We start from the raw sequence: 22,875 nt of genomic DNA on the forward strand, positions 1-22,875 counted from the left end.
ACATCTCCCAGTCAGTAAAAGTGTGATAACAGCCAAGTATTTCAGGAGATATGGAATTTGCTTTCATCATTATGGTAAAGGCTGAGTGGGAAGGCTTTTCCTCTGAATTGGATGGATCCAGCTGTAATATTTCTTTGTCACACAACTACTATGGAGAATATGTCTCCCTCATGTGGAAAACTGCCCCAAAGCACATCCCTAGGGGCTGTAGGACACTAAATATACCTGGTCTTTTAGAAAAACACAAGCCATAATGGAAAAGATATTCAGAACTGTTTGACTTGGATCCCTTTGGTGAATTAAAAATTGGGCTTGGGGAAATGTTTCTGAGACAGATCAGAAAGGAATGATGCTACCCTTGGAGGGAGCTGATTGAAAGAACAAACCTGTTCCATAATTGTATAACAGCATGAACCACCATTCTCAAGCTGAACACTGATGGACAACAATCAAAGCTCATTGTCGAAGTCTCTCCCAACCATCTCACAAACCATTTCATCCTAAATGGTAAACCAGTCCACAAAGCAAAACAAGTTAAGCAGGAACTTTGCTCACTCCTCAGAGACAGCAAAGTCCACAATGAGCAGCTCAACACCGGGGAGCTGACTGTTGCCATGAAATCCCTGAAAAGTGGAAAGGCAGCAGGACTCAGTGTATATCTAATGAACTATTGGGTCACTTTAGGACAAGAGCACAGGAGTGGCTTTCTGACTGCTTTAATTCTTTCACAAGACAGTGCAGATACCCAGGCTGTGGAATGAGTTCCAAGTGGTTGCACTGCTCAAAGTACATTAATACCCTAACTGTACGAAAAGTTACTGACCACTATCCTTACTGTAACCTTATTATTTATTTAAATTGAATTTAGTAATTTTGTATTAAACTACCCTGGATTTAGCTCCTGCTGCTAAGTTTCAAGCTCAATAGAATGAATATTACCTCTGGTGCTTGTCTCAAATTTGGAGACTCTAGAAATATGTGAAGTCCAAGGATAGTGACCACAGACACAATCGTAAGTACAAAGTCAAATCTGTACTACAAGTTTCATTAAAGCAATAAGTAAAGTCACAATTACCCATGCGTATACAAATCTTACAAAAACCCATGCAATCGCTAAGTCATACTCACATCCTCAAAGATATTTTAGGGTGTGATGTCCCTCTCAATATATGAGCATCGATAGAGTGGGGGTCCCTGCTAGGGTTTCCTGTAGGGTCATCCATTGGGGTTGTCCCTTGGGTCTTCCCACTTTTAACTAGAGAACCTCTTTTATCTTGCTGTTCTGACCACACCTAACATCTTATGTGTATGCATTAGGGTTTCAACCCTCTTTTCCTATCTGTACTTCCACACCCCATGAATTTTGTGGTGCCTCATTTTTCATAGAGGTATTCCTCGTAGTTCTTAGTTCCTCTTATTCTCATTAGCATCTATACACAACATGTACCCTGCAGTCACAACAGGACTTTCCATGATGTTACAATTAGGTGTGTGTCTTCCACCTGAAACACTGTATGGCCAAGTAAAAACCCCATACATTGTGAGAAGGCACAATCCTTGAACATTGTGAACATCTGATCTACAGTGGAGTCACATTACATCAAATGCTGATGTTCAAAGAGCACATCAAGAAGCTGAACAAGTAAATGAGCTCCAGGAATTGTGTACTCTAGAAACTGGCCAACACAAAATGGAGAGCTGACCCCTAAAAACTCCAAGCAACCAGTCTTGCTCAGTTACTCTACTGTGGAGTACTGCACCCCAGTATGGTCATGTTCAAGCCATACCCACAAAATTGATACTGAACTTAATCCTGCAAGATCATCTCAGGGAGTGCGATACTGACTCCCACACTGTTGTTATCTTGCCCTAGAAGGATTGCACTGCCATCAATGAAGTGGGATATGTTTAGTAATAAGAGACAAAAAGAAGTGCATCATCAAAGACACCCACTGTATGGACACATTATACCACCCAAGAGGCTGAAGTCCAGAAAGAGCTTTACTTCTGAAAATCCCTGACCACAAAATACCACTATGGAAGGTTACAGAGAAATAAAATGGCAGGAAATGCCATTGATCTTGGAGAACCTGGAGAACCTTCAGAACAACTCTCTCCAGGCTCTGAGCTCAAATGAAATGTACTCTTAATGGAGTGAGAGTTGGGATAGCAATAACTGGTGACAATACGACTAAGTGGAAGCTGAAGAATGACCCCAAATGTGAGAGCCTAGTCAACAGCTGAATTGATACAGTGCCTGCTGTTAACATCCTGTACCCATGGGGAGCGATTCGAGATAAGTGATAATAGTGGGGCAAAGTACCCCCCAGTAACATATCTAATAATACCCGATCTTGACTGTGTTTTTGGAGTGATAAGCTATGATTTCTGTGTAAATAGGATTTTCTAAAGTATACAGTTAGACATCTTCATGCTAATATGAATAAAGGAATGCTGTAAGTCTATCTTAATTTGAAGGAAGAATTTCTCTCTCTATTCTAACAGAAAAGGTTTGAATGTCAGACATATCCCACTACATCTGTGTATCTTGGAAAAGATAATAATGAGCTATAATGACCACTGTCATTCACAAAAATAATGTTTGTACTGTGGCAATTATCTATCTAACACTACTGCCACTGTTTGTTACTCTTTCTAATGGATGTTGTAAAAGCAAGAAAGTAAAAACAGATATAATAATTTTTCCATTCCCAACATTGGGAGGGGCTGATTTCCAAATAGAAAAAGGACAAAATGGTGAAGACATGCACCAGATTAATGAGATTCAAATTGAAAATGGAAGCTAATTTGATGTTTTGCTTACATTTCTAATCACTCTGGCTCCCACTGTAGAACTTGACTTGCTGTGATTAAGTGACTTGCCAGTAGAGCAGGGTGGAGAAAGGTATTCCATTTCATGGAGGATTTCAGTATTTTAAAAATTTGTTTCATTTTTATTTGGAATAAAACCTCAAATTTTGAAATTCTCCATGAAAAGGAATGGAGCCCTGGCTCCAGGCTGGTCCACCTGGCAGCTGCCTCAGGACCCGGGACTCTGGAAGCCCTGGATTTCGAGCCAGTATGCATGGTGGAAACCATGGGCCCTGAAAGTTCAGCTCCCCAGCAGTCATTCAGACGGGCTGCCAGGGAGCAGGGCAGGCAATCTGGCAGGAAAAACAGCTAGTTTCTGCCATAACTCTGTCTGGGTTCTGTTAGAACTTGATCAAAATTAGAACCGTCTGCACAAAATGTTTACTTTTTGACAAATCAGCAAATACTAATGAAAAAACTTTCTGGCATAAGTTTTCCGACTAGCTCTAATTGTAATACACTGAGTCAGGGGTAGAGCTAGGCTAAGAATTCAGCAGCTGCTCTATGCCAGTACTGGACTTAGAATACTAAAAGTCACCTTTCTCTCCTGGCATTTGGGCTGACTTGGAGTGAATAGTGACATAGAGGACAGAAAGGGTAACTTAATAAATGTAGGTAAAAGAATTAATTGTCCCTTAAGGGAGCCAATTCTGTCTCTAGATTCTCATTGCAGCTCTCATTAGAGTTGTGTCAATGGGAATGCACTTGAGCATCTTAAACCAGAATTTGGCCCAATATATACCAAAATGTTTTACTTAGATTTACAGAATAATTCCTTAGTTTGTGCCTTATTTCTGCAAACAAGAAACTGGCAAATGAATGACTGTGAATCTTTGAGTGTAAGCCTATTGGGCCTTAGGTCTGTCCAAACTTACCTTTCCTCTCCCCTGATCCTGCAGGGGTTGACCAGTGGCCAATCCAGGTTTCAGTGTAATTTAGAACAATGTAAGGGATGTTCCTAATCACACTGAACAGTCCTGTCATGCTTCCATCTGCCCTTGGCTTGCCCTGAAAAACCTTTTATGTGGGGGAACAGGAGGAAAAATTGCTGTAGAAGCTGTTATATGGCCTTTAAACCACTCAGGAAATTCCTTGTTGAGCTGTTAGAGCACAAAGAGAATGGAGCCAGGAACTGAATTAGTTTTAGATATTTGAATTAATAATATTTAGGAATAATTCTCCACACATTTCTATAGTCTGTAATTCTCTTAACTTCTTTATTATTAAGGGGATAAATTTTGAGAAGTGCCTAAGTCCCATGAACTTTCAGTGAGATTTGGGCTCCTGTGTCACTTAGGTGCTTTTGAAAATTTTACCCAAAGGCTTTTGTTTGACAATAGGATCTTTGTTCCTTAGGCTTCATCTGCTGCTGCACCTTGCCTACACCTGACATCGTAATCCTCTGTTTATTAAACTAGAATAATTTACATAGTAATAAATTGTGCTAATAAGGAGAAGATTATGACATGTGGAAGCTTGAGGAAAAGTTTAAACTCACAGACAGATCCCATTCTCATGATGAATGCCTTAGTAAAACAGAGGGGTTAACATTTATATACTAGCCTGAAAATTATAGGCTTTTTTGTAGTATTTAAGATAATTCTATATAACGAAGTAGCTTTCTTTATAAATCTAATGAAGCCTAAATTACATGACACGTCACCACCAATGTCTCTCTTAAATCTTGGCTTCCTTTTTTGAGTGAATATTGTATTTTATGGATTATCAAAATAGAAATAAACACAGAAAATTTTATATTCCATAGAATCTTGTTTTTTTCTCAGACATATTGTATGTTTTTCAAATTTCTAGCTATAGATCGTACTTTTTTCATTAACTGTATGCATAAACAAGACAAAGCTCAGTGTAATGCAGTCAGTGCTCTGTTATAGTGTATTATTTCTGCTATTATATGACCTTATGACAAAGCAGAATTGCATCCATCCTTAAATTCATAAAATAGAGTCAGTAGATAACTGTTGATTAGCATAACTGAAAAATAAATGCAAAATATTTATGTATTTAAGATGGCAGATCACACAGAAGTAATGAGAAGGATTGAGCGACATCCTGGAGTCCAATATCCTGTACTCACACCTAATCTTCAAGGTTTTCATTCTGCTGTAAGTGGATTGCTAGAGTGTGTCTACAGTTGAGTTCTTCATGTTTCGAACACTTTATGCACGGTACCTTAAACCAGCTATTTCATATCATTCACTCAGTCCTGTTAGAATTAGCCTGTATTTTTTTTTCTGAAAAAGTGTCAGTTTTCATGAAGCAAACTCACAAATTTTACAGAATGAGATTAAATGCCATAAATGTAATTTTAGTCGCCAGCAGGGCTGCCTTTATGAATGGCGGGGCCCGATTCGAGTGCCTGGTGGCAGTCTGGGGCTTTGCCGGCACTTTGGCGGTGGGGGGTCTGCTCCGGGTCTTCCACAGCACCAAAGGACCTCCCCGCCGCTGAAGCCCCGGAGCGGACACCACCCGCCTCCAGGTGAGTAAAAAAAAATTAATAAAGACGCCTAAGGCGTGGGGCCCAATTCTGGGGAATTGGAGGAATTGGTTTAAAGCTGGCCCTGGTGGCCAGTATCCACCACACAGTCCTTTGCAAGATGCCACAAATATTGTAGTACATACCCTAAGAAAGAAACAAAGAATTCCTTTTCATTCTTTAGCTTGTTGATGCTACAGCTGGTTGAAAATTTCCCAATAAAATGCTTTTCCATCAGAAAATGCTTTTTTCTGAGTGAAGACTAAATGAAATTTGGAAATTCTTGTGGGATGGCAATTTCATTTTTTTACCAAAGCTTGGAGTTTAGGCCCCAATCCTGCAGAACATTGCTCTGTTGAATTTAAAAGTCTGCTGACTTGCTCTTCGGCTGTTAGGATGAGGCTACAGATCAGCATGCTGAGAGTCATGAGAGAGGGTGGTGGATAGGAGAAGAAAACACAGGGGCTCAGGAGAACAGATATAAGAATCTACAGGATTAGAACCCAGGGCTGTGGAGCTTGGAGCAGCTGACATGCCCACCTTGTCATGTCAAGACCTCTCCAAGGAGTACTGTGGAGATTAGGCATGGCAAGACGTACCACCCAAATGGTCCAGAGTAACAGCACTATTTAACCGTGGTGTGTGGCCCAGGAAGTTGTCTGGGCAACTATGCAGACTTCAGGCTTAGTGTGACCTGACTTGCTGATTTTTGGTCTCTGACTCAAGGCTGATTCTGAGCCTGAATATTGCCTCCTAATTTCAGCCCAATAGTCATCTCTGTGACCCTGCTTGTGATCTAGTAACCTGACTCTGACTCTGCCCTGGGGCTCCAGCCTGGCCACAACCTCTGGTCTCTCACCCTGGCGTGACTGACCCTGACTTGTCTGTTGATCTGGGATCCAATGATTATTCTGAGACTTGCTTTCTGGTTACTGTATTGCGCTAGGTGAGCTGTGACTGCTAGATCACACTGTCTGTGCCCTGGTTCCCTTCCAATGGGAAACAAACCTTTCTGAATCAAACAGTACTTTTTTCTCATGTAATGTTATTCCCTTCTCCCTCAAATTTATTGTTCCTTCTTCCCTTTACTGCTGTCAGCAGTTTAATCTCAGAACAGATTGTGTTTGAGCTGCATGATGGAGACTAAGGGTATGTCTACACGACAGTTAAAAACCTGTGGCTGTCCTGTGCCAGCTGATGTAGGCTTGTGGGACTTGGTCTAAGAGGTTGTTTAATTGCAGTATAGATGTTTGGGTTCGGGCTGCAGCCCTAGCTTTGGGACCCATCCATCCCAGACATCTACACCTCAGTTAAACAACTGTTTAACCGGAGTCAGCTTTTAACTGCTGTGTAGACATATCCCAAACCATTTAGAACAAGAGGAAAAGAAAATAACACCATCAAGAACATAGGATAAAGTCAGTCTGACCCTCTCCATCCTCCTGTGATGTAAATGGGGACTGCTTGTGCACAGCCAGATTGGGACCTAACCCAGAGCCTGGGTTTTTTAGGAGAATGGATGGATGTGGATAAGTCCCATTAAAGGTATAGAGAACAGATTTTGTGGAGCCAATTGACATTTTAGATTGTTTGTTTTTTATTTTCTCTATAAATGATATTTAAACAGCATGTGTCAATAGCATAAATGGCATGTAATATACCCGAATCACTGTAATTAATAGTTTATTTTATTATCATATTCTGCATCATTTCTTACAATTTAATACCTAAGCTTATCATTTTAACAACTCATGTATTAATTGATAAAGCAGTAACCGGCCGTATCCCATTTAATAACAAAGGGAAGGAAGTGTACCCTGGTGATTTGAGTTAATGAAGAGGGCAAACAATACAAAATCTGTATGTTTGCAAATAGACTGAAGAAAATTTGGAGTTAAAGTTGCAATTATTATAACTTCAGATAGTTATATACTGTATACTATATTGACTAATATATTGTTAAATTTGTTTAAAACTAAAGATCTAGAATTTCTTGTTTCATTACAGAATACAATACTTAACTTTACCTATATTTATACATCTTTACAGTTATGTTTTATTGAATTACATTTTACAGATTGCAGCAGGAGCTACAGAGGTATCAGTATTTGGTGCAGCATCTGAATCTTTCAACAAAATGAATGTTAATTGTTCTATAGAAGAAAGCATAGAAAAATTTGAAGACATTACTAAATTGGCACGAAATATGAATATTCCAGTGCGAGGGTAATTATAAAGCTTCATATGTAATCTCAATTTATGAACTGCAGTTTGCAATGTAACTTCATAGTCATGTTGCTGTTGGTTAACCAACAGAAATTGACATGATCAAATTCTATACATTTTAAATAACTTTTTTATTAATAGTATCCATTCTGTAACAATATTTTCTAAAAGCTCAAACATATTTTTATTCTCACCATTTTAGTAACTATTGATAAATGTTGCTTTGTTCTGAAATGCAAAATCTAATTTTTTTGTATTAATTTATATGCTTTTTTATGCACTGTTTTTTATCAATGCAGTTGCCACAAGTCTGAGAATAATGTTTGGTATGTGCTGTTATGTACAGTGACCAGTAGTAAGAACTCACAATATTGTTTTTTCTTCTGAGTCATGAAAATAAAGTAGGTGGGCTTTTACATTTTTTATTACTTGGAGGCAGCAAATCAATACATAGAAATTATATGATCCATTTCCTCCAGCAGAAAAACCCATGAGAGAGAGAGAAGTTACCCTGGAAACTCCAGGGGTTGAAACTTGCAGAGTTTTCAGTGCATCATACTCTTGACCTCTCAAGTATATTCATTTCTCCAGAATATCTCCTTTTCAGGGCAACTTCGAGTATAAAGTTACAGGTTTCTTAACCATCTTTGTTTTCCCATTACATCTTCTGTCTCACTGTAAAGAGTTACACGTTTAAGGATTTTCCCAGTCTACCCCAAAACAAAGCAAGTCTGCTGGCTAGAGAAATTAACCGTAACTACCCCACCCAATACACTCACTCATATATACCTGACACAGATGGTGACCTGTTTCCTGTCCTGTGTCTATATTCCACTATTCTGTTCAGTCACTGAATGCAATATATAGCAAGACTTTTTAAATCCCAAATAGAGAATACCATTCTAGCTTGTGAGAGCCTTCCATGCCTTGTTAGATAGGAATTATTTTTCCTATTTTATAGATGGAGAAATTGAAATCGAGGATGTGATATGTCCAGAGTTAGTGATGGATTGGGAATGCATGCCAAAACTCCTGATTCCCAGCCCTGTGCTAGAACTAATAGACCACATAGTCACCAATGCCATTGATTCTTGCTATATTGTTTATATTTAGGCATGGCAGAGTTCAATTGAAAAAAATATTTTTGACAGGTATCAGTGTTTGTTCTAAGACTTGATTTAAAATTATGCAATTGCTGGAAATGATTGGAGATTAGACAATATAGGGTCGTGTAATCATTATTTAATAACCGGTAGATATTGAGATTCAAAAAGTTACAGGTTTATAATCATTAACACACAAATTGTCTACATCACATGCAAAATATATGAAGTAAATAGCCTTAAATCAAACTCTGAGTTCTCAAGCAGCATTTTTCTTACTTTTGCTGTCTGTAAATTTCGATTATCAATGGAAATGCTGTTTGTTGGTTTGTGCGTATGATGATATCAACATTTACCAACAAATCTAGTCCTTCCAATCCTATTTATATTATACTAGCATGTGGATTTTATTGCAGTAGCTATCTTGTTGTGTTATTTTTGTAACCTAAATATTTGTACCATCTCCTTTAGATATCAGTTGCTTATAATTCTATTAATTTTTATGTTGCCATGTTAAGTTGCTATCCTTTCCATATGGCTCTTTCCTTATGACTCCTGGACTATCTTAAGGGGGTAGTCACAATCTTGGTAAAGTGAGGAGGCTTGCTTCCAAAAATCTCTGATGGGATTGGGATACCTGGAAAACTGATAATGTCAGGGTAAGCCTGAATATGAAATGAGTATCGAGGAAAAGAATACATAGTTGATCCATGGGATAAATACCCAAGACAGTGACATTGAGGCTCAAATGGTGATATCTTCGCTATGGTGGGGTCCAGAGTGAAGTCAGAGTTTGTAGTGGCTACCTATCTGCTCCCCATTAGTTTACACATGTTTAATAAAGTTACAACCTATTGCTTTTTCCGTATATAGTATGTCTGGACTCCTCTGTGATGTGCCAATAGCAACTGTGCTTGTGCTATTTACACTGAAATATAATGGGACTAAGCTGTTCCCACAGTGTATTTATTGTCTACTGACTTTTTTACCCACCCAGCAGGAAAAGTGAGGAACAGAAGGAGGTGGGAGAATAGAGAGAAAGAAAAAGAAATCAGACCGAAAAGCAGACACCTAACTGAGTAGAGTAGAAACCGATGGAATACTGAAGCAATTAAGGCTGGGGTGGTGGGGGAGAAGAAACAAAACAGAAAATGAAGTAAAGGTTTAAATCAACGAACAAGAGGTGGAGAGATTGGAGAGAATAGAACCATAGGAAAGCATAATCAAACTTCAATTAAAAATGTGTTCGCTTTGTGCACCTAAAATAGTGATCTGATGTTTCATTAAGTTTGCAAACCTAGGTGGAATCTCTTGGTGCATGCAGCACTTTTCAATGACTCTGTAGTCCCATGTGCAATGTTATGCCACACTTGAGAGGATTGTTTAATATCAGTTATGGCACAAAGCAAGGACATTCAAAGTCAACAGTGAAACTCGTGACTTAACTGTAACCCCAGTTATTGCTTCCCTTTTATGCCTTCTCTGTCTAGTATAATTCTCTGCAAAAAGTGAATAATTCAGATGTGGGGAAACCTGCAAGAGAGTTTAGAGGATCTGCTGGATCAGGGAATAAAGGGGAATAAATAAATCAAGGAATAAAGGGCCCACTTAAAAAGGACAAGGATAGTTCAGAGAAACTAAATAGTGTGGGGTTTAGGTTTTTTTGGTTTGTTTTTTTTTCCCATCTGTCTTCATCACAAAGTGCCCATTCTGGGAGAGGTGTACTCCAGACCCATTCCTTTTGGGTAATAGAGATTGAGGTACAATCAGAGATTGAGGTATCAAAAGAGAAGATGCATTAAAAAGCAACCAGTTACCAGGACTGAATGGTATATACCCAAGAGTTTTATAGTAATTTAAGAATAAAGTGGCTGAGCTGCTAAAATTTATGTATTTTCTGATTAAAATTAGGCATTACCCCCAAATAACTGGAGAATAGCAAATGTTATATTTAAAGAAGGCGATAGGAGCACTGATCCTTACTTCAGTATCAAGAAAGCTGGTTGAAACAACTCAATGAATTATAAAACATTAAGATGGACATGGTATGACAGAAACGAACTAGCATGGCCTCTCATCTGCTAAAACACTTCTATCATGTCAGTAAAATAGTGGATAATGGAGAACCAGCTAACACGCATTATTCTAATTTTTTTGAATAAGTCTCTTACATGAGTGGCTGCCACAAGACTTTCTCTAGTGATCTCAGGGCCCCTCACTTCTGTTTCCCTTCTTGGTTCCCCAAATAAGCTCCACACAGGGTTTTTCCTGTCGAATCACAACAGCCTACCTTAGGGTCTCATTTATTTACTTCAAGTTCAAAACTAAACGCAAGTCTTCCGTTCAGCTGGGTACAACTCAGACTCCCCAGGTCTGCTCAGGGTCCTTCCTAGCTGGAAGCAATTCACCTGATCTCAGAGCCTTCCCTGCAGGAGCCCCCCACAACATCAGGAGCTAAGTAGCTATGGAGTGGGAAGTAAAGTATTGCCATGAATTAAAAATTGGCTAAAGAAACAGGAAGGAGTAGAATCAAAGAGAGGTAATTTATGAGGTACTGTATTTTTTAAGTGTTTCTGCATATTGATGCTTGTGAGATGTATGTCATAGAAGATTAGGGTTGGAAGAGACCTCAGGATGTCATCTAGTCCAACCCCCTGCTCAAAGCAGGACCAACACCAACTAAATCTTCCCAGCCAGGGAAAATGGCTCCACAATCACATCAGCCAACCCCCTGCTCAAAGCAGGACCAATCTCCAACTACATCTTCTCAGCCAGGGAAAATGGCTCCACAATCACATCAGCCAATTCCCTCAGCACCCTCAGATGCATTGCATCTGGCCCAATGGACTTGTGCATGTCCAGCTTTTCTAATTTGTCCTTAACCTGTTCTTTCACCACTGAGGGCTGCTCATCTTCTCCCCATACTGTGTTGCCCAGGACAGCAGTGTGGGGGCTGACTTTGTCTGTGAAGACCTAGGCAAAAAAAGCATTGAGTACTTCAGCTTTTTTCACACACCTGTCACTAGGTTGCCTCTCCCATTCAGTAAGGGTCCCAGACTTTCCCTGACCTTTTTCTTATTGCTAACATGCCTATAGGAACCCTTTTGTTACCCCTCACATCCCTTGCTAGCTGCAACTCTAGTTGTGTTTTGGCCTTCCTGATTACACCCTTGCCTGCTCGAGCAATATATTTATACTCCTCCCTAGTCATCTGACCAAATTTCCACTTCTTGTAAACTTCCTTTCTGTGTTTAAGCTCACCGAAGGTTTCTTTGTTAAGCCAAGCTGGTGGCCTGCCATATTTGCTATTCTTTCTGCACATCAGGATGGTTTGTTCCTGCGCCCTCAGTAAGGCTTCTTTAAAATACAGCCAGCTTTCCTGGATTCCTTTCCCCTTCATATTAGCCTCCCAGGGGATCCTGCCCATTAGTCCCCTAAGGGAGTCAGAGTCTGCTTTTCTGAAGTCCAGGGTCCGTATTTTGCTACTCTCCTTTCTTCCTTTTGTGAAGATCCTGAACTCAACAATCTCATGGTCACTGCTACCCAGGGCCGGGTCCAGGCCACAGCGCACCAAACGCGTGCTTGGGGCGGCATGCCGCAGGGGGCGCTCTGCCGGTTGCCAGAAAGGCGGCAGGCGGCTCCAGTGGAGCTTCCGCAGGCGTGCCTGCGGAGGGTCTGCTGGTCCCGCGGCTCCGGTGGAGCATCCACAGGCACGCCTGCGGGGGGACCACCGGACCCCCTTGCAGGGAAGCCTGCGGGAGGTCCACCGGAGCCGTGGGACTGGCGAGTGGCAGAGTGTCCCCCGCGGCGTGCCGCCGTGCTTGGGGCTGCGAAATTGCTAGAGCTGGCCCTGCTGCTGCCTAGTTTGTCATCCGCTTCCACTTCCCCTACCAGTCCTTCCCTGTTTATAAGCAGCACGTGCTGCACAATTTCCCTGTTGCTGCACACAGGGGCGGCAGGGCGGCACTAGCTTTTTTGCCACCCCAAGCATGGCAGTGAGGCAGCCTTCGGCGGTTTGCCTGTGGGAGATCTGCCGGTCCCGTGGCTTCGGTGTATCCACCGCTGAATTGCTGCCGAATCTGCGGGACCGGCGGACCTCCTGCAGGCAAGCCGCCGAAGGCTTCCTCACTGCTGCCCTCACAGGGACTGGCAGGGCGCCCCCCATGGCTTGCTGCCCCAGGCATGCGCTTGGAGTGCTGGTGCCTGGGGCTGCCGCTTGCTGCACAATTTTGGGAACCTTTTGGGGACCATTGGGACTGTATGAGCTCAGTCCTAGTATTCAGTATTTATAAATGAGGTGGAAAGGGCTTTTTAGCCTCACACTTCAGTTCCCTCTGCTAAATTCCAGAATCCTGTGCGAGAGTGGAGCTCTGAGGAATACGAGAATGTGTGAGTGAGTACTATCAGCACACAAAGGCAAAGCTCTCTCTAGAACCACCACAATTACTGGAAGCCTCTTCAGGTTATTAATTATGGGAGTCTAGCTAGCAGTACAAACTTCAAGAAAGTGGGATGAAAATTTGTAACTAAACAAGTATCAAAGAATTTCCTCCCAATGTAGACCATCAGATCTAGATGCCAGGTGACTGGAGACAGTCTTGGTAAATGTGTGTCCAAAACTCCAAGTAGAATTGCTGCATATAGTTGTAATGGAATCACTGTGGAAGCAGGCCATCTGTAGCAGAGTGAGATCCAAGGCCTTCTGATAATATCACCCTAGCTCAGGGTATGTCTACACTACAGGATTATTCCGATTTTACATAAACCTGTTTTGTAAAACAGATTGTATAAAGTCGAGTGCACGCGGCCACACAAAGCACAATAATTCGGTGGTGTGCGTCCATGTACCAAGGCTAGCGTCGATTTCTGGAGTGTTGCACTGTGGGTAGCTATCCCATAGCTATCCCATAGTTCCCGCAGTCTCCCCCGCCCATTGGAATTCTGGGTTGAGATCCCAATGCACGATGGTGCAAAAACAGTGTCGCAGGTGATTCTGGGAAAATGTCGTCACTCAATCCTTCCTCCGTGAAAGGAACGGCAGACAATCATTTCGCTCCCTTTTTCCCTGGATTGCCCTGGCAGATGCCATAGCATAACAACCATGGGGCCTGTTTTGCCTTTTGTCACTGTCACCGTATGTGTACTGGATGCGGCTGACAGAGGCGGTACTGCAGTGCTACACAGCAGCATTCATTTGCCTTTGCAAGGTAGCAGAGATGGTTACCATCCCTATTGCACTGTCTGCCATTGTAAATTGGCGATGAGATGACTGTTTTCAACCATTTTGTACCGTTTGCAGTTGGGAAATGGTGATGATGGTTATCAAGCATTTTGTACCGTCATGGGTGCTCCTGGCTGGCCTCGCTGAGGTTGGCCGGAGGCGCATGGACAAAAATGGGAATGACTCCCTGGGTCATTCCCTTCTTTATATTTTGCCTAAAAATAAAGTCAGCCCTGCCTAGAATATGGAGCAAGTCTGCTAGAGAGCCAGAGAGCACAGCCGCTCCGGGTCAGAGCCCCAGAGATCCCGCAGAAATAATGAGCTGCATGCCATTCTAGGGGGTGTCCCTACAACAACCCCACCCGTTGCTTCCCTCCTCTCAAACCCCTCCTAGGCTACCGTGGCAATGTCCCCCCATTTGTGTGATGAAGTAATAAAGAATGCATGAATAAAAAACATTGACTTTTTAGCGAGATTAAGTGAGGGGGAGGCAGCCTCTAGCTGCTATGATAGTCCAGGCAGGACATTAAAGAGTGGTGGGGAGAGGAATGCAGCCTCCCTCAGCTATGATAGTCCAGGGAGTACAGAATCTTTTCTTTAGACATGAAAGGGGGCGGTGGGGCTGATGGAGCTCAGGCTCCAGCTGCTATGATGAGGATGGTTACCCAGCATTTTGTACCATCTGCCAGGAATGACAGGGAGTTATTCCCATTTTTACCCAGGCGCCCCCGGCCAACCTCATCGAGGCCAGCCAGGAGTACTCACGGGATGATGATGAAGACATTTTGTACTATACGTCTGCCACCGGGGAGGGGAGGGGAGAGGATGTTGCTGTTTAGCGCTGCAGCACCTCGTCTACCAGCAGCATCCAGTAGACATATGGTGACGTTAAAAAGTGGCGAGAAACTATTTTTTCCCTTTTCTTTGAGGGAGAGAGGGGGGATAAATTGACGACATATTCCCTGAACTACTGGTGACAAGGCTTTTGACCCTTCAGCCATTGGGAGCTCAGCCAAGAATGCAAATGCTTTTTGGAGACTGCAGGATCTGTGGGATAGCTCAAGCCCTCAGTCCCCCCTCCCTCCCTCCATGAGTGTCCATTTGATTCTTTGGCTTTCCGTTACGCTTGTCACACAGCACTGTGCTGTGGACTCTTTATCATAACCTGGAGATTTTTTCAAATGCTTTGTCATTTCGTCATCTTTAACGAAGCTCTGATAGAACAGATTTGTTTCCCCATACAGCGATCAGATCCAGTATCTCCCGTATGGTACATGCTGGAGCTCGTTTTGGATTTGGGACTGCATCGCCACCCGTGCTGATCAGAGCTCCACGCTGGGCAAACAGGAAATGAAATTCTAAAGTTTGCAGGGCTTTTCCTGTCTACCTGGCCAGTGCATCCGAGTTCAGATCGCTTTCCAGAGCGGTCACAATGGTGCACTGTGGGATACCGCCCAGAGGCCAATACCGTCGATTTGCGGCCACACTAACCCTAATCCAACATGGCAATACCAATTTCAGCGCTACTCCTCTCATCGGGGAGGAGTACAGAAACCGGTTTAAAGAGCCGTTTATATCGATATAAAGGGCTTTGTTGTGTGGACAGGTGCAGGGTTAAATCAGTTTAACGCTGCTAAATTCGGTTTAAACGCGTAGTGTAGACCAGGCCTCAGTGATTCCCAAACTTTAGCAACCTGTGAACCCCTTTCACTAAAATTTCAAGTATCATGAACCCCCTCCTAAAAATGAATATTTCCAGGGATTTTCTCCTTTACTTGAGTATAAATTATAAAAGCAGTGATCTCAGAAATATAAAATTTGTTTTTGACATGCTTATTACACAGTATTTATTATTAATTATTATTTATCATGATATTTTTATTACATTATGAAAACAGCAACACTCGTCCAAGATCTACCTTTTGTAGTTTGTATCACTTTGAATAAGTCTGTTATAAGACAAGGCTCCTATGTTTTGTCAAGGAGTATCAGATGTGAAACAGCATGGAGGGATTTAAGAAGCCAACTCAAAGACTTCCTCCTACACAAGCATTCAGATCTTGAGCAGTCCAGACAAACATCGCACATTACAAACAAAGCTTAAACTTGTTCTTCATGAGAATTTTAAAAAACAATACTAGCTGCCTGTTTTATTTTAAAAACAGCCAAAAATACCCACCTCCTTTTCCATTTCTTATTAGGAGTCTTGAAGTTTCAGTCTCCTCAGGGTGATAGAGATGCTTGCTTTGATCTGCTTAGCTCTTGGAAGTCCAGGGGCTCCGTGTTGCTGTCCCCATGCTTCCTGGGGTCCCTAGGGATAGCTCTGGCTGCCATTAGGGATTTTTTTCCTGAGAACCCCCTGTAACATTTTGTGAACCCCCAGGGGTTCATGAACCCCAGTTTGGGAACTAGTGCCCTAGCTGAAGCATGACACATCTCAATGCCTAATCTAATCCATTTTAACAAGCTTAGAGTGGAAATGGCATTTCCCTTATGCTGGTTCCCAATGTTACAAAAAGTTTATATTAGGAGGCTTCCTGAATGGTGTCATCCCATTAAAATAGAATGTAACGTCCCCTTAACATCAAGTATATGAAGCCTAGTTTTTCCCAGGTGAAATGAGGTTTTGGAAGGATAGCCAGGAGATGAATGCTCTGATTTAAGTGAAACTTGGGCACTATTTTGTCAAAAAAATTCTGTGCAAACACAAAGACAACTCTGTCCCCGTGGAATACAGTGAAAGAAGGGTCAGTCATCAAAGGCTCACTCAGTCTGTTAACATACGTAACTGTGATGATTTTTTTTAAAAAAAAAGCTCTCTTTAGTGTCAGGTGAAATAAAGCACGCTCTCCCAGCAGGTCAGTGTGTGCATCCATTAACTTTATCAGCACTGAGCTAAGATCCCATACAGAGACACAGTCTCTGACCTGTGGAAACTTATTAAGGAATTACATGATGATGGCATGGCTGAAGACTTTATAATTTTCAGTTGGACTTTGGTGTTCTGAGAGAGCAGACATAGGTACTTTGATGACAGAGAGGCTGAGAAATTCAGATATCGTTTATAGTCTAAATTCAATACTCTTTGGATAGGACCTGGTGACAAATTGTTCTTCTTCATGTCATTGCTTCCACAGAGCCCTTCTGTGGGAGTTGCATGTTAAGTCAAGGAGCCACAGAAGTAGGAGCAGTTAACTGGCAATTTGGAAACCCATAGAAATCCCTGGAACTCAATATTTCATAGGCAGAAGGAGGGGTATTTACAGTTTGAATGCACACTTCCCCTTTGGTCCAAAACAGTACAGACCTATTGACATTCTGGGCACATTGCGAAGCCCATCCTTTCCCCCAAGTTTTTTGTGGATTATGAGTCTGAAGGGAAATTTTAGTGTTTGTATCTGAGAGAATAGCAAATAGTTGAGGTATTTTCAATTGGTACCTGTTGTTTGGCTGATTTATCTTTGTTATCTGGCAAGCAGTGCTACTGGTTCAGTTCTGTTCTGACTTGCAATTTTAATGATTAATATAATAATGAATAGAGTTTGGGAGAAGTACTTTGTGATTTATTATATATTGCAATAAATAGAATGCAATGAAATAGCTTTTGTTGATAGGCCTGTTAATACAGATAAATCAGAATTAAGATTATGCTGAAATGATTTTGTTTTTGTGACCGCAGTACAGTGAAAATCAACATCCTGAACTCAGGCCAAACCTTGCAGCCTTTACTTCAGAAACTCCTAAAAGTCCACAGGATTTGGCCTCTAATTTTGTAGACTAAATATTTTACTTGAATTACCTAGGTAGTAAAAACAGATTTGTGTATTAATGTGAATAAATTGTATTTAGATATTTTTTCAACACAGAGATTTCCTCTTCTAAAGCACTATTGTTGTTTAATGTGTTATTTATTTGCAGGAAATGGATAATTTGATACTTTGCCCTAAGTTCTTATTTGTGCAGTTGAAAAATACTTCCAAAAATAATTTTAAAGGGTTCAAATTTTATTTTCTATTTTTACTGGCCATCTAGAATTTACGTAGTGAGTGTAAATCATTGGCAATTCATGAATCTGATGAAAAATGTATTCAACCAGTTTAAGCTTCAGCATGTCTTACTGTTACTGCAGCTGCACCAACATTTACTCGATCATCATCCAGAAAATTTATGCTGTCAGTTGTCACACTGAAAGTTGATAATGCAGTATACAGTCTTCTAAATGTTTACTGCAATAGTTCAAATGTTTATGAAAAATAGAAAACTTGCATATGGTCTAAAAAGTTGTGCCATTTATTGGTGTCATAAAGATTCTTTTTTTTTGTATGTGCACAAAACTTTACAATAACATCTGGGACACATTCTGTGAGAACGCTATGCCAAATCTGTGGTCAGCTAATGACTCCTGTGCATATTTTGCATGTGAAATGGCATTAAAACTTCTCCCTTTACAATTTCACTCTTTAATGTGTAATTCAGGTAACATTGAAAATATCACTATATTTTACCAGTGATTAAAATGAAGCAAAACAGATGGGGTTAATGGAAAACCATGGCACATAATAATTGCAACAGTTTTATTAGTAAATCTAAATGTAGTATAAGAAGAAAATGTTAAGTAAATTCTGGTTAGGCTAGATTCCTTTCACGTTAATATATTCAAAAACTCAAAAGACACACATAAATTGTAAGTGCTCCAATGCATGTGTAAGTTCTTTAGGACTGTCTTTCTGGGTCAGAGATTGATATGCAAATATAACAGTAAAAATGACAGAAGTATGTGTTTCTACTCTAACTTAAAAACAAAACAAAACAAAAAACCCAGCACCATTGGACAGCTGTATTATAAATGTATGTCCCCATCCTGAAAATGCTTCTGCATGTGAGTAGTCTCTGAGAGCATTGGGGAGACCCACATGTATAAAGTTACTCTTTTGTGCAAGTGTCTTCAGGATCAGGGCCATAGAACTGGAAAATACAAAGAAATACTCACCATAATAAAAAACTGTTCTAATTCTAAAATATATCCTTGTAAAAGCTTGCACTCTTTACATTAAAGCATGCAATTCAAAAATTTTATATATTATACCTTCAAATATGTGTTCTTTTTGAATCCTTAGATTTAAAAAATGGCCAGTATTATGGATTTCTCAGTACGGCAAAAGAACATTGGAATGTCTGACATGATTTAGTTTATCTCTAGGTTTGAGCATCATTTGACCACCAATTGACTTATTCAAAGCTTGAGATATATAAATACAGCATACAATTTGTTTATTTTGTTGCTTATTTTATGCCGTGGTAAATGTGTGTTATAACAATAAGCCTTTTGTCAATCATTGTTTAGTATATGTAAGATTCCAAGTAAGACTATTTTCTCATTTATGTTAAAGAAAAAGCTCCAGTGTACTAAAAAGAATCTTCCACTGTTAAATATATGGGGGGAAAGGTATTGTTTTTCCTTCCATGATAACACACACAATAGGATGCAAAATAATGGGGATGGAGGGGGGATTGCAGAATCACTATTTATTTTAGGTGTTCTATCCTGTTATTGGTTGTGGTCATGTTTGAACTTATTTGAAATAAAATATTTGGAAAACTTGCTTGTTATCTCCACAATATTTAATTATTCATAGCAGGAGGGTTTTTTTTTTTTTTTACTTCGGTAAATATTTTCACAATAAGGAATGTTAGAAATTAATGGACAGGTCTTCATTTAAAAAATAATTAAAAAGTTGCAATTACCAAAATAATCTAATCTGTATTGATACAACATCACACTAAACCTTTCTCTGTTTCAAGCACACTTTTCTTGTTAATCCAGCTCAGTAATGTCTCTTTCCCTTCTATTATGGTTCAGCTCAGCTTTTCTGATTTCAACAATTTTGTTTAAGCCAATTCTGGCTTTAATGTGCTGCATTTTCTTCACATATGAAACTGTTTATTATGCTATGAGCTAAACACCAACAACCTAACCTGGTGCAAATCAATACTTTGCAAAGCAGTGTATTTTTTTTATTAATACAAATAGAAATGTTGGTCTCATGATTATTTTTCATGCATGCTAGGATCCTTGAGGGCTGGTCTACACAAAATTTTGTAATGCATTTTGTAATTCCTTACTGTGGTTGCAGTTATATATTTACTCTAGCATATTTATATTTAGTCAATTTTGATATAAATACTCTATATGGATATGACTGCATCCACACTTGAAATTACACCAAAACAGTATAGACAAGCCCTTACTAGTAATTGGAAGAACACATATTAGCACTTGAGTGGTAAATTGATCTATATACTTGCTCTATATTAGGTCAGCCACCCACAGTCCCAAGGAGAAATTCTGGCAGCTATGGATCAGTGGGAAATGGGGTACCCCAAGCCTGTCCCCTTTGCCATGACCAAACACCCAGCACTGGGGAGGGTTAAGAAGAAGGTTCAGCCATGATGGTGGCCCTATACCAAACCTGCCGTGCAGGGGAAATCCACATGGAGCCCTTTAAACTCTGTGAAATGCAGGATGCTTTATACCACCAGAAAGGTAAAAAATAGCCTTAATGGGAGAGAGGATCTAGCCCATCTTTTGAATAAGAGGGTATCCCTGCTGCAGGTTAAAGTTATTCCTGTTCCTTTCATGATGACTATGTGTTAGTACCAAATTACACTTTTCATAGCACGTGTTTACTAATATGTTGTGCCTTTATGATAACCAGATACAGAGATTGAGCCTAAACTAACCAACCTATGTTTCAGTATTATGTGCTTTATATTTTTTTTGTTCATATCTTTTAAAAGAGTTGTTTTTTAAAGGATATATTTATTCTGTCTTGTACAGCAACTAGTACAATGGGATCCTGTTGCATGACAGTGGCTCTAAAGTGCTACTGCAATATAATAATACTAGTTTTGAATAGTCTGTTTAATGCCATTTGCAAATGAGCACTATATTAATGTAATTTTGTTATTGTTTTAATAAGGAAAAATAATGTGAATATAACAATCCTGTTCTGATTGATACATTTTGGTCTTGGCTTGGAGAATCTCTTTCTGGGGGAATCTACTGTCCCACCCTCCCACACATCCCTTCTTGTAGTAAAGGCTGGTTGTTTTTGACAAATGGCTTCCTGCAAGAGGACCTAATATATCAACTTATTATGAATTCACCTACTGATGGGCATATACATTTTAGCACGATTAGCCAATAAAAATAAATACCAATGAATATAGTATACTATATGCAGCCTTGTACTATAATACTAAACAGGAAACAGCAGCATATGAATCTGCAACTGGCTTTTCTAGAGGCTGCACACTTCCACAAGTGATAGCAGGGGTGGATCTGGCTCTGGAGCTATCTCTGAAACAAGCTGACAAAGAGCTGATAGCATTGTAGAATTTAGTTTCTTCTTGGATTTATTTTGCTTTTAATGCACTTTGGTTGTGATAAGTTTGCTCAGTTATTCTGTGTGTAGCTAATGTCCGGCACGTGAGAGTCTTTTGCAAGGCCTGTGTAGTGATAGAACTTGGCTCCTGTTCCCAATGTTCTTCGGTTGCAGGGACCACATAGTGTGCACGCCATTTGTGGATCATTTGCCATTTGGTTTTGGTTGTTGGGGAAAGTTGAATGATCTTCTTTCCCTCTGCTGACCCGTTGTGACCATTCAACAATTCCCTTCAAAATATTATACAAGAAATTTGGAGGGGGGTGGGAGTTGGATATAACTATGATAGGGCCAAATGATACCCACCTGCAGTGAAAATCTGAGCAGGGGAAAAGGGCTTTGGGAAATTCAGCTAGGTGAACCTTGCAGAGTTTCTCTTTTTTGTTCTTGTACTGAAGACTGAGAGGGATTCTAATCTCATGGGAGTTCCCCTAATCTTGCAGAACCTGGGATTTTGTGGGAAAATAAAGTTATAACTTCATGATTCCTGAAGCATATTGATCCCCTCACATTTCTGGCTTGCCTTCTCCTCACCTCTGGGTGCATGGTTTTGGATACATTCTGCTGTTTCCTTGATTGTATACCGAGGATTCTGTTTATGAAAACAGCAACAGTTGTCCAAAATCTCACTTTTGTAGCTTGTATCACTTTGAATAAGGCTGTTATAAGACAAGGCTCCTATGTTTCATCAAGGAATATCAGATGTGAAACAGCATGAAGGGATTTAAGAAGCCAACTGAAAGAGTTCCTCCTACACAAGCATTCGGGTCTTGAGCAGTCCAGGCAAACATTGCACGTTAAACAAAGCTTAAACTTGTTCTTCATGAGAATTTTAAAAACAATATTAGCTGCCTATTTCATTTTAAAAACAGCCAAAAATACCCACCTCCCTTTCCATTTCTTATAAGGAGTCTTGAAGTTTCAGTCTCCTCAGTGTGATAGCTATGCTTGCTTTGATCTGCTTAGCTCTTGGAAGTCCAGGGGCTCCAGGCTACTGGCCCCATGCTTCCCAGGGTCCTTAGGGACAGCTCTGGCTGCCATTAAGGAGTTTTTTCCCGAGCACCCCCTGTAACATTTTGCAAATCCCCAGGGGTTCACGAACCCCAGTTTGGGAACCGCAACTGTAGAGACTCCTTTAACAACATCATTTATATGGAACAGACTCTGTTGAACTTACAAAAATCACACTTTTATTACACCACTCACCGGGTGGATTTCTGCTTGGAAGTCCATTGGCATTTGAGGAGAATGTATGAGTAGAGTAAGTGCTGCCTAGATTTACTTTCCACCTTCTACCTTGCCATGCCCTCTCATAGCTCCATGCCCATCTGCGTTATGTAAGCCTAGCAGGGCAGCGCGTCTGCTAGCTTCTGTGAAGGGGGAGGAGTACATCATTGCCCTTTAAGCACATTTTTGCCCACTTTTACTTTTGTTTTCCCCATTCTGCTTCAGGGGTCATTCATATCACATCCCAATCAGATGCAATTCTTCTTGCTCTGATGTACTGTTATGTAC

General features: G+C 40.5%; 1 protein-coding gene across 4 annotated transcripts in view; it reads left to right on the forward strand.

Annotated features, from left to right (window-relative positions):
* HMGCLL1 (3-hydroxymethyl-3-methylglutaryl-CoA lyase like 1) overlaps positions 1-22,875 on the forward strand; it is a 109,590-nt gene that overhangs the window by 41,718 nt on the left and 44,997 nt on the right. For all 4 annotated transcript variants that reach the window (XM_050950944.1, XM_050950945.1, XM_050950942.1 and 1 more), the window contains 2 exons: positions 4,899-4,994; positions 7,443-7,591. In XM_050950944.1, the coding sequence (XP_050806901.1) occupies positions 4,899-4,994; positions 7,443-7,591 (245 nt within the window). The remainder of the gene's footprint in view (positions 1-4,898; positions 4,995-7,442; positions 7,592-22,875) is intronic.

Source organism: Gopherus flavomarginatus, chromosome 4 (genome assembly GCF_025201925.1).
Source record: "Gopherus flavomarginatus isolate rGopFla2 chromosome 4, rGopFla2.mat.asm, whole genome shotgun sequence".
Taxonomy (NCBI): Eukaryota; Metazoa; Chordata; order Testudines; family Testudinidae; genus Gopherus; species Gopherus flavomarginatus.